General features: G+C 33.8%; 1 protein-coding gene across 6 annotated transcripts in view; it reads right to left on the bottom strand.

Moving 5' to 3' along the window:
• The window catches only part of LOC141456691 (kinesin-like protein CG14535), a 483,780-nt gene that overhangs the window by 18,980 nt on the left and 451,595 nt on the right, over positions 1-13,205 (bottom strand). For all 6 annotated transcript variants that reach the window (XM_074132885.1, XM_074132886.1, XM_074132883.1 and 3 more), the window contains 2 exons: positions 11,224-11,430; positions 4,043-4,136 (listed from right to left, as the gene is read on the bottom strand). In XM_074132885.1, coding sequence (XP_073988986.1) covers positions 4,043-4,136; positions 11,224-11,430 — 301 coding nt within the window. The remainder of the gene's footprint in view (positions 1-4,042; positions 4,137-11,223; positions 11,431-13,205) is intronic.

Raw genomic sequence — 13,205 nt, 5'->3', positions numbered from 1 at the left:
ATTCTGCAAGCATTTGCTCGATGACTTTGGGCAGAACTGTTGGTCGGCCAATATTTCTATTAACCATATCCTCTGGTTCTAATGAGGATTTGACATAATCCTTCAGCGTTGCTCTTGGAACTTGGAATGTCTTTGCTGCTGTTTTGTATCCCATTTCTTTTTTTCTCACCGCCTTCACTGTTTCTACCATTGCCTTAGGATTCCATTGCTTACGTTTTGCCATCTAAATCGAAAGCAAATAATCAACTGTTTTCTATAACTTTTTCAAATATGAAATAAAAGTAATGTCCCGGGGACGAAAATTTAGACTACTCAAGGGGACGGAATTAGGAACAGTTACATTTTTAAAGATGGCTGCCACTATAGAAACAACACATGAATGAACTGACGTTTCGTTGAAGAATTTCAAAATAAAGACAATATGTGACATGCCCTAAGCAACAACGATATTTTAACGAACCTTTAAAAGACTGGAATATGTTTTGAAATACTACCAAATATAACAACTTATTATGACTAAAAATATAACAGTTCAAAACTCGGCTGGACATGAACCGTACCCCGAGTTGACGTTTCCAAACGATTACTGCTGCCTCAATGTAGCTTTCTTAAAATTGCCATTAGTGGCGATTGTTTTAAATAGGGGGACGAAATCAGGCGCAAGGACGAAATTTGGGCACTTTTTCCTATATTACGTACTTCTTATAATAAAAATGCGAGAAAACTGCTATTTCGTATTTATAAATAAAAGAAAAGTTCTAAATTACAGAGCAATACCTGAAGCCATGAATTCTCAAGCTTAAGTAGAATAAGATATATTGACATATATGTTAGGGGGCGCCTAATATAAAACAGAGCACATACAACGGCTATATTATCTCACGCCTAGGAAACTTCGTTTCAGATAAGGTGCATGAAAGGGTTGTAACCTATGAATGGCCTCCAACACAGTCTCAGTAGGAACAAGCCAGCTAACTCCATATTCAGTGAAAAAAACGTACGTACCAAACTGAACACCTCTACCCTGAGTTTATACAATTTTCAAGGGTTGTTTCGTCTTCTTTTTTCTTTTTTTGTAACTCTTTCTCTCTTTCTGCTTTCTCTATTCATGCAACAACAACAACAACAACAACAAAGGTAGATTACAACAAAGGCGTAACCTGAATTCAATTATTCAACGAAGAATGGGAAGTATCTTTATTTTTCCCTTTTTTCTTCTGTTGTTATTGAGGCTGAAATTTTATTCGAAGCCTTCTATTTTCTCACTCTTTCTTTTAAAATTCATGAGTCTAACATTCCACATCAACGTTAACACTTTCAGAGATTTGAAACTAACTGCAATGCGCCAAAACTCCACAAGTTCGCAAATATCTTGGACAAATAAACTTCTAACAGACTAAATTTTAACGTTGTACCTTACTGCTAACCATTCGTACAATACCTTTTTGTTTATTTACTTGTCAATTGTCCACCTGTTTCCAGATTTTAGGTGTTCGGTTATAGCTGGGGTAGTAAGATGGTACTGTCTTTTGTTTTTTTTTATGGTGATACATGTTTCAGCCTTCTACTTTGATCTCTTACTGAGCACTGTGGTTTAAAAAGATATCGTTCAAGAACATCTGTTATATATAACAGATCATCAAATTTTAAACAAAAAATACCTAACACTCTGGAAATTTTCAAAGAATACTTAAAAAAAATAAAGACTTACCAAGTTTATAGAGCTCCAATCTTAGAGTATACTATGTATAAAATAATCCATAACGAGGCAGAAGAAACTCAAAATTACTTACTTCAAAATCTCCCAATAACTTTCTTTTGTTTAGTTGCCCAGCTCAGAACCTCAGGCAAATATTATTCTAAGTGTACTAATAATTCAGAAACCTTCAAAAAGATTGTACTGTTTGTAATAAATAAAAAATGATTTGCGCCATATTCTGTTTATGTGTACAATTTATACCTCTAACTTCAGTTTTTAGTTCCCCAGATTGGCCTAAATCACTTTTCTAAACCGTGTGTCTATTGATCACTGTCAACTTTTACAAAACTTAGGTTTTATTATACTAAAATTTCGGTCAATTTGTCTGAAAAAAACGTTAAGAGGTTTTCAGTACTTCTTGAATAATTAAAGCTAAGTTTGTTAAGATAACACTGTTTATAACCTTTATGTAGCATGTAACATGCTTGTTTACATAGTATGTACATATGTATAAAGTACACAAAATTAGGTACATGTTTATGTTTGTATCCAAACCTCTTTTTTATTGGGTTGGACCTTTTAAATAAAATAAAATAATATACATGTATGTATGTATATATTTTGAGTCTCGTACAGTTCTGTTTAGTAGAATTTTTGGGATGCAGAGAAAACACCGATTCACAATTCAGAGCCTTAGGTTCCTCAGGACTAATATATGTATGTAAATTAGTTATTGATTAAGAAATCACTAAAATGATTAGAAATCACTTAGACTAAAAATTGGATGCAAATTAATGTCACAGCGTGGCTTTCATTTAGGCTCCTAGGCTAAGTTTACTCAACATTGCTTTTATTAGGCCTTTTATAACCACCAATATCCAGCATAAAAATGCATTTTTGGATTACATGTTTTACAAATAAATTGCTTTAAGGTACAACAATGACACGAAAGGCTGACGTATAATGCAGCCTCTTTGCACTAGTGCAGTTTGACATTCCAGTTGTGATTATTGCTTGATAGCAATTAGGTCTAAAAGATAGGCTCGTGGCATCTGCGGTAGTTGACGGAGAAATAAAAGCCGTTTTTGAAATCATACTGTCATTTTAAAATTGCAAAACTTTATTCAGTTTTTGTTACTGTACAGAACTCAGATTGTTTGTGGATTCCCGACAGATGTATCAGTGCCCTTTTTTTGTTGGGAAAAAACGAAAATTGAACAGATACTTTAATAGAAACTCTGACTTCCTTTGCTCACTCAAAAATAAATAATAAAAGATTGACTCGCAATCTCCCTTTAAGGAGAGTTAATGGGAGGTTAACATGTTATTTCTAAAAACAGTTACGTTGAAACAAGCTATTTCTATCAAGAAAATGAAAAATGTCACTTTATATTTCTATTATAAATTAAAACTTTAGAGAGTTCCGAGTCCCACTACAGAGAGGCGTCTTCTATCATGTTTAAAGATCTGTATTTTATGACGACGGTACGTAGAATAAATACAATATTCGGAGATGTTCTTTAGTAGAAGTTTTACTGATATTACATTCATTACAGTCTCCTTCTAGCTAACACAACGAAACTGTTAACAGCGTACAAAATGTATGGTACAGTTAGTACAAGTAGTCCAAATCTTTAAAGCCCTTTTAAGTAAGTTCCAAAAAAGATCAGCTACGTATGCTGTAAAGTAGCACATCTTTTTATCTGTTCATTTACAATTAGGAATCTCAGTGTGTGCCTATTATGTAAACATTAGAGCCGTCATGAAGTGCTAACTGGTGCCCTTCTTCGAGAAATCTCTCCTCGTAAAAGAAAAAAAAAAATCTAGAATAAATGTATAAATAAAAGTGATATGTAAAAAAGTAAAGGTCCCTAAGACCCTTTTCTAACCAGATGTTATGGAAGAACCCAGCATAGCAAATATTTTTCTATAAATTTCTCAAAATTAACAAACCAAGTAAATAACAATCCAGGCAACATACGATAATAATTGAACTACTAAGAGAATTACTTAAAGTATTAAGCAACACTCAACAGTCTGGTTTTGCGCATCCTAAACAATTAAATTTATTCTGAGTTCCTGAGAAGGTCATGTGAAAGTTACAGTTAATGAGAAGGTAACAATTATGTTTATAAATTATATATAAAAATATAAATATTATACATGGTGCAAAATATTACATACAAGTGTCATAGGGACCGAAATTGAAATCTTAAGAAAAAAGAATAGCACGAATGGAATGATTCATGCTGCAGAAGATTGAGTACATAAAAACAAAATGTTGAAACAATAGACCATACTGGTAAAGATAGTCCATTATGTAGAAGATAAAGGATGACTTACCAAGCCTAGGATGTCCAAACGAGAATAGACATCCATCAGTTCCATTGATGACAGCGTGTATGACATCCGTTAGTGCAGTTGCACAGAGTTCCCCCTGTGAAAACAAATAGAAAGAGACACACCCTGTTTAGTAACGTTATTTGATTCAATAATTAATTCTAGACAAATTGTCTAGGACTATACAAACTTGGGTGGTCATTGAATAAATACGTATATTACAATAAATAAAAGTAAACTATGGGACATTGTCTATCAATACTAAATTACTGTATAATTAATATAATAAATTATTTCAACTATTAATATATTCCGACTGAAAGGCCCCGAGATCTTCTTACTAGCAAAATGCAGTCGAGAGTGCAACTAATGGTTTCTCTCCTCCAGCTACCCACGTCTAATAGATCACACTGTTCTTAAATTCAAAGATTGAGAATCTCATAATGAATTAACAACAAAAGTTTTACGGCAGCAGAATTTGTTTCATTTATTAATTTATAAATATATTTTTTTAATTTAAGGCGCGTCAACTTCTAAGGTCACTGGCGCCTGGAGCTTTTTTCAGTTCACTGCCATTTTCCAGACAGTGTTCTTCTATTTACAGGCAATCCAGTCCATTACCGACAGTAATTTAATTAAAAGTTTGAAATATAATGAAACCTTTGCTAGATAACTAAAATTTATCAGTAAGCTTGGATAAATGTTGCCTTTATTATTTATGTTGTTAGACATTTTTGCAGAATTACTGGTTTTATTCAGTAATATTGCATAAAAATGTTTTTGCTTCACAATTTTCCGATGTTTGGCAAAATTATTAGTGAAAAAAATAGAAAGTATTCTACGTTCCAGTTAAACACACACTCCAGATTCATCTTTTTTAGGGATAGACAGTATGGGATTACCCACTCCTTGGTAGCTAGCAACTCCTACCACAGGAGGAACCGACAGTTTGGGATAATCATTCCCTCTAGTCTACAACAATCTCCTCCAAAACATACTAACTTCGCAAGTCAGGCTTTCTAGAGAACTTAATACGCACCCAAGTCCGTGAACTCAGGAACGTTTATCTACTTCGAGGAGGTGCCAGATCTTTCAAATAATTAAGCTTTTTAAAATAATATTTTTTTTTTGCTATAGGTAAACATTGTTGTAACTGGAGCGGATGTGTTTTCTTCTTACTCGTGGTTACGCCTAAGTTATATCAATAACCATTTTAGAAAACTGCATTCCACTGAAAATACTTGAATCTTAATAATTCTACCTATGAATTTTATAAAAAAAACCAACTAAAATAATTGATGAAAAACAACGTTACTCTATTATCAAACAGTTTTTTAAAAAATGAAAGTTTGCAAAAGATAAGAAAAATAAAAGTTAGGAACTTTGATTACTGAGTGCACGCACAGAGTTTAGATAGAAGAAATAGAAGGCGAACAAGAAAAGAGATTAAAATGGTTTCGCCGTTCCTAGCTAGAAACGAAGCAAAGCATAGCTTTGTAATAATGACGCTCCCTGACGGTCATTATTCTCATTAACTTTTGCCTGTTTAACTAATTAGTTTAGTTAGATTGGGAAGATTGTAGAGTTGGCCACATTTTCTCTTTTACCTTTACCTACCATCAGAAATATAGCTACCACACTGTGCTGCGCCCTACCATCAAAACCATGTACTTCAAACTCACTTTCTCCTTTAGTTATTTACTGTAAAGTCTCTCTTATTCCCATATAATTTACCAAACTTTGAATTGTCCGATGTATATTATGTTCCATTAAAATAAGTATGTTCATAACCATTGAATTAAACCTTAACGTTCACTCAGAAACTTCTTAGGGTGCGTTCCACTTGGCGACCACAACGACCAAAACATACTTTCAGGCGTTCCACTTGGCGACCGCGGTCGAAGTGGTCGTGGCGAAAACGTCACTAATGACGTCACTATTTTCGCTCACACAACGACCACAACGCCCCACCTTAATAGCTGGGTCGAAGTGGGCGTTCAGAGTTGGCGCAATTTTTAAAACAAAATATGGCGACCGAAAAAATTATCTCATGTAAATGAGAGTATTATTTCGTGTAAATAATAGAATGTGTTTCTCGAAAGTCTACAAAAAATAAATAAATAAATAATTACTTATCCCTTTACACACTGAATCACTGAATAACACAAAATCATTTACCTGAGATAACTTTTAAATTCTTCATCTGAATAAAGATCAATTACACTGATAGCTAATAATACGTGGCCTAAGTTTTCGCTTTTTATCATTGCGATTTTGTAAAATTGCATTCCACTCTTCATCGGAACTAGATAAAGAACTTTCTAAAGTATTATTAATAAATATCCAACTGTTGCCACAAAAGACATTTTAATTTTATTTAAACGTAAGTTTTATAAATACTCCACTAAAATGTAATATAAAAAATTGAACTATATATATTCTTTAAATATAAGTAAACTTTACCAATAATTAATAAAGTTTATTATAACTGCTTATAAACGGGGTTAACATTAAAAAATAACCTCTTCAAGCTTCTAACTTATTTTCGAGGCCGCCATATGTAATGTTTAAGTGAACGTTAAAACGCCCACAGTCCGTTCCACTTGGGTTTTCGATCGCAACGCTCGCAAGCAAGTGGAACGGGCAAAATCGCGGTCGTGAGCGTGGTCGTTGTGGTCGCTTAGTGGAACGCACCCTTAGTGTGCCTCTTCACTGTTCTAAGAAAATAATAATAATAAAGTAAATAAATAAATTTATAATGATAATAAAGCCAAGTTATATGAGATTCATTCCAAAGATAATCAATGCTCTTAGTTCGAGTTTTAGATAATTTATTTTGTTTTTTCCACTTTCTTTTTAAACTTACCAAGTTACCAATTTTCAATTTATTCATAAAGTAGAATGGTATCAACAAAGATTTTCAGTTAGTTAAGTAAAAGGAACGAGAAAAAGTTTGGCTATACAAAGGGAGAATGTTCAACTCTTAAGACGGCCCAGGAATTGAATCTAAGAAATTACTTTTTCTTTTATTGGTATTTTTATTATGCTTTGTTTTGTTTCATTAAAATTAATTTTAAGGGAGTTTTGTAAGATCCAGGACTTTAAAGTGCCACTTAAACTGAAGTTTTCTCACTTGTAAAATTCAAATAAATCAAATAAAACAAAATCAACTGTAACTATAAGTTTTAGGTGGCTCTCTTTTGAGGATATAAGCTGTAAGTGAATGTTTGTGGGATGGAGAGCTAGCATTTGCCTGTTATCACTTAAACTTAGTAAAGTATAGTTAAGCAAAGTAATCGCCTAATTTTTCGGGGCGTGGCTTAACGTCCAACTACCAATTAGGTGTCGTGGACGAGAGCTGAAGCTCAAACTTTACTGTAAACAACTTTATTCTAACAAATAAAAAGTAGTCATACGCAGGATTCGAATTGTGGATCTCCCACTTACAAAGCCACGCTCTTGACCCACTAAGACCAACATCGACCCCATTTAAACTTAGTATCTGCACACTTAAACTACTTCTGCAGGCTCTATATTATTTTTCTTTTAGCCTGTGCTACTTCTATAGTAGCCAAGTCCCAGGAAATGTGACTAGACTATTTCGCTCTGATGAGATAAGTACAATCGGTTATATATTTCTCATCTGCATGCACGTGCATGCAAAATTCAGGGCTGCAGCAGCAAAAAGGTTATTCTGAATTGCAACCTAAAGAGCAATCAAGCTTTCAATCATTCATTTTAATAATTTACCGAATTTTTATTTAGACAAACAAATTCAACTTAGATGGGAAGTTCATAATCTTTAAAGGGCAAAAGTTTGTCGTGTCACTTACTTATACCATGGATAGGTTGTGCTTGAATTTGATTTCAGATAAGAAATAATTATTTATAATAATTTTTGAGATTTATTTACCAAATTGCTTCAAAATATCAGGTGAAACTGCATTTCGGAGGGCTTGTTGTGATATTAGTTAGAATTATAAAATAACCTTGTTATAACCTTAAAGAAAGTTAATACCCATGCTTCAAGTCCCTCACTGGTTTTACTGGTATGCAAGCTGAAATAGATCTGGGAGTCCTTGAACAAGGTTTGGAATTTCTAGTGTAACCCTAGCACAAAGGATTTGTAAGAAGGGATGGGTGGGCTCTTTCAATAGAACAATAAATTGCTTTGCATATATAGAAGGTGCACAACACGGTATATTCAAAGATTACCATAGGGAAATGCCAAGGATTTGGTGAACTAAGAGAATCCTCGAAACAAACTATAATTATTTGATTTAAGCAATTATGTGTTTTACAGAGACAGGGTGTTGGTAGTGAAGTAAACAGTTCCGTCTTTTATCTATTGATTTATGTAAATAATTTTGCACTTAACTTCGGTTAACTTCATTAAAAATGCAACAAAACTAACTCAACATTATAGCATTAAGGATATAACTTACGTACATCAAAAATTAAATGCCGTCAAGGTTGTGAATTAATTGAAAGGGACTTCACCAAATCTCTTCACCTCTAAATTCCTTCTCAGTAAATAGAGAGAGAAAATAGGATATAAGCGTCACCTGGGCGAGTCAAAAGGATCAAATAGATCACACCCAATTAGCAACGTTAACCAATCGTTCTTTTTTGAAGCGGACCGATAAGTAAACAGGCTGCGCCTTAGTAGAACCTGCAAAAACCACCTTCGAGCATATGCCTTCTGAATCTCTAGTGCCGGTCAGCAAAGCCACCATAATCTTAGAACCACTAGGTCCTTATTAAACAAGTTTGCGGTTAACTTTGTCGAAGGAATTCAAATGAATTCTTTCTCTTGTCTTTAGACAATGGTAATACTCGTTGGATCCCACATAATCTGACAAAATCTCAAAAAGATGCTCGTGTCGATTGGTGCAAACAAATGCTTAAGAAATACAATGGCGGTGCTTCAAAAGACGTGTATAAGATTGTAACAGGTGACGAATCATGGATATAGGCGTATGAGCCGGAAACTAAATAGCAGTCAACTGTATGGGTGTTTCAAAATGAACCAAATCCAACAAAAGTTGTTCGCGCTCGAAACACTTCGAAACAAATGGTTGCCTTTTTTTTTGGAAAAACTGGTCATGTGGCAACAGTGCCTTTAGAGGAACGTAGAACGGTCAATTCTCAATGGTTCACAACCATTTGTTTGCCGGAAGTCTTCGATGAAATAAAGAAAACAAACAAGCGCCGTCGGATCATTCTTCATCAAGACAATGCCAGCTGTCACACATCTCGTCTAACAACCGACTATTTGGGCACTCAAAAAATCGAATTAATGGGTCATCCGCCGTACAGTCCTGATTTGGCACCAAATGACTTCTTTTATTTCCGAACGTCAAGAATAAATTACGTTGTAGACAACGATTTTCGTCGGCAGAAGAAGCCGTTGATGCATTCAAAAACCATGTTTTGGAGGTGTCTCAAGCGGAATGGAAAAAATGCTTTGGCAAGTGGTTCGAACGCATGCAGAAGTGTATAGATCATAAAGGAGAATATTTTGAAAAACAATAAAGTCATTTTCAATGACAAATTACTGTTTTTTTATTATTAGGCTCAAAATATAAATAGTGCCCCTCGTAAAACTATCCGGTAAGACAGTTGTATAAGGGTTGATCGTCAAAAAGTGCACGAAAAAGCGTAACGTTGAAAAACACCTAACTTTGACAATTTTTTTCTCTTTTTCTATAAAAGATAAAATTCCCAAATTTTCTTTATAATATAGGGCAAATCCTCCTTTAGCACTGCCATTTTTTTTTTTTACAACTCGTCACTGATAGATTTTGAGAAAAAAGTTGCTGAAAATGAACAAAAACTATATTTTCGAAAATTGTTCTTGCTCTTGTTGATAACTTTTTTGTAAACAACCTAGCACCAAAACACCTGAACCGATTTTTATGAATAAGGGGTCATTCGATTTAACATTCATGAGGATATGCTTTTTGGGAGTCTCGATGTTGTACACTATATAGAAGAAGAGTTAGCCCCATTTGTGTAAAGCCCCCCACTAAAACAATTACTTTACTAATAACTCTGCAAATTGCAAATTTTGACATTTGGCTTGTAAAAAGCGTTAGGGCTTACTACGTAATGTTGAAGCGAAATTCTGCCCTTACCCGTAATAAAGTGAAATATTGCAATCGTTACAAATTATCGACACGTGAACAGATTTTCATAAATAAAGTATCATTTAATTTGAAATTCTATGTGAATCTAGTTGTAATATTTATATAGAAGGTTAGGTTTTAGAGGTATTCAAATTCGTTGATTCCTTCAAATTACAAACCTTAGTATCTCTTTTCGCATTTGCAGTTCTATGTACCAAGCTCTGAAGCTCAGAAGCTTTTTGCTCTTAGAGTGATAACTGTTGAGTAATTTATGTCTAACTGATTTAGTTATTTTTCATTTATGTATGTCAATGAGTTATGTTTTAGTTTTACAATTTTGTACCCTTATAAAGTTCCTTTTCCTTTATTTTAATACTGTATTAATGTAATGTTTTTTTACTGTTTGTGCATTGTTGTTACAACTCCCAGCTAAAGGTATTTACCTATAAGCTTGTAAATAAATAATAATAATAATAATAATAATAATAATAATAATAATAATAATAATAATAATCTCTTTTCGCATTGTTCAGATACCAATGAATTCATTACTGAATTGTACAGAAAAGTTAGCTCTATAACTGGTATGAATAGCAATGTTATACTGATAATAGTTAATGAGATATAGAAGGACAAATTTAGGAGGTTTTCAAATTCCTTCAAATTTCAAATCTTCGTATCTCTTTTCGCATTGTTCAGATTTCAATAAATTCTTTACCGAACTGTAGAGAAAATTAGCTCTATAACTGGTATAAATTAAATGTCTTAATGATAATGGGTAACGAGATATAGACGCTCAAGTTTTAGAGATTTTCAAATTCGTTCAAATTTCAATCCTTTGTATCTCTCTTTCTATAGTTAAGATTTTAATTAATTCTTTACCGAATTGTACTGAAAAGTTAGCTCTACAACTGGTACAGATTACAATGTTTTAAAGATAATAGTTAGTGAGATTTAGGGGATTTAGCAATTAGAACCTTTCAATGCTGATTATGAAAAATAAAATTTGAAACATTTCAGTGTTACTATACTAGTAATCATAAAACAATAACTTACTTTTGCTTCTTGTTCAGTGAAAATTGCATCAAATGCAAACATCTTTGGAGCAGCCACTCCTAAACGCCTATCTTCTGGAGTCAAAGAAGACGCTCCACAAGAAGCCGGATCAAATAGAGTCACTTGACGCTTACGACTGTCCACATTCAAAAGACTTGTATCGCTTGAGGTGCTACTGCAGCCTGATACCTTCAACATCACTTTTACCTGTAAAATACATATATATTTGGGTTTAATTTCTAATAAATATTGATTCAAATAATAATTTTAATAAGACAAAATATTGGGATAAAAATCCTTGCAACTAATATCGTAGAGAAATAATAATATGGAAAATATGTTGGTTCTGCAGTGTTTGATTAAAATATTTAGTCATGTGTTCCTGACCGGTTTAATGAATATTTCGTGGATAACATCATCGTTTTGTTATATTTTATAGTTATTTCAAGGCCTGAAATATATAATTACTTTGAATACAACGAGGAACTTAAAAAATAATAAATGATAGTTTATAAAAACTAAATATAAGAAATATATTGTAACGAAGTTGACGTGGCCAGAGAAGAAAGGCCTAGATTGTTCTAGGGGTTGAGCGACCAAAGTCGGTAACAGGCCGCCACTGCATAAACAAAAGGGCGGTATCTACCTGTGGCAGAGAAGAAAGGCCTAGATTGTTCTAGGGGTTAAGCGACCAAAGTCGGTATCAGGCCACCACTGTGTAGACAAAAGGGCCGGTCGCTACCTGAACTAGAAAGGAAAGGGCTAGATTGTTCAAGGAGTTAGTGACCTGTGTAAAAGCCAGCTAAGAGAAAGGCCTCAGTTGGGGTGGTGGCATATGTGTTTTCCCAGCCAGTGATTGACAGGTAGGAGCGAGACAGAGAGTAGGAGGAGGGCGGCCCCAGCTGAGGTGGTGGCAGTATGTTTTCTCCAGCCAATGAACGTCAGGAGGGCGTGGAAACTTATGCTCAGAGAGTTGGAGGAGGGCAATCCCAGTTAGAGGGAGGCACGCAGTTAAAAGGAGGCAGACACAGCTGGAGAAGTCAGTTTTTAGAGTTTTTAAGGAGTTTTTAATCGAGTTCTAAGAGTTTTACAGTCTTGTAGTTTCTAGTCAGTCAGTGAGTTTTGGAGTTAGTCTCGGAGAGTCAGTGTTGAGACATAGTTAGAGAGAGTCAGTGTTGCGGAGTGCTTCAGTGGTAGCTAGTTGGGCAATTAGTCAGTTGATGAGTAGAGCTGTGTTAGTGCAGCTGAGCCTAGTGCAATTCGGTGCAGTGCGGACCAGGGGTCAGTCGTGGAACAGTTTTGTGGCGTTACGTAGTGAGTAAGTAACAGTAAACTGTTGTGACTGTTGTAAATGGTGACTGTAATGAATAGCGTTAGTTGCTAGTAAATATTCATGTTAGTTAATGTTAATGTGTGAATAAATCAGGTTATTACTTACAAATTTAGTGAGTTTTATTATTTAATCAAACCCACACATATTATTAAAATAACTAGTGGCAGGCACTAGTTGTGTAAGTAAAGTTCTTTCTTAGTATAAGGACAAGAAAAACTTTACAATATAAATATCTACTGTAAATATGCTTTTGTAAAATGTGTTGAATAAAGCATTTAAACATTGGCATTTATATTCTATTAATAGGCTAACCTCATAAATAATTTTAAAATAGTTTATTTCTAATGATAGAATCATAGAATAGAATCATGACATGTTTTTATTAAAAATATTGTGTGCGTAGAAGATTGAATTGCAATACATTGTGTACAAAGAGGAACAGTAATAATAGACCAACTAATAACTTTAACAGCTAGTATTTTCTTGAAATTAATCAATTTTTATTAACCTTTGCACTGAATAACAACAAATAACAGGAAGCGTGTTAGATTGTCCACTAAACGAGTTCTCGAACACAAATCCTTGAGTTAGGAAATTTTTAAAAACTTGTAACTTGCATTTTCTGACAAAAGGTTCGATAGAATTTTTT

The sequence above is a fragment of the Rhodnius prolixus genome, unplaced genomic scaffold (assembly GCF_049639745.1).
Source record: "Rhodnius prolixus isolate KJV_2025 unplaced genomic scaffold, Rpr scaffold_10, whole genome shotgun sequence".
Classification (NCBI taxonomy): Eukaryota; Metazoa; Arthropoda; class Insecta; order Hemiptera; family Reduviidae; genus Rhodnius; species Rhodnius prolixus.
Note: the sequence above shows the minus strand (reverse complement) of the source record. Positions and strands in the feature narration are given on the sequence as shown.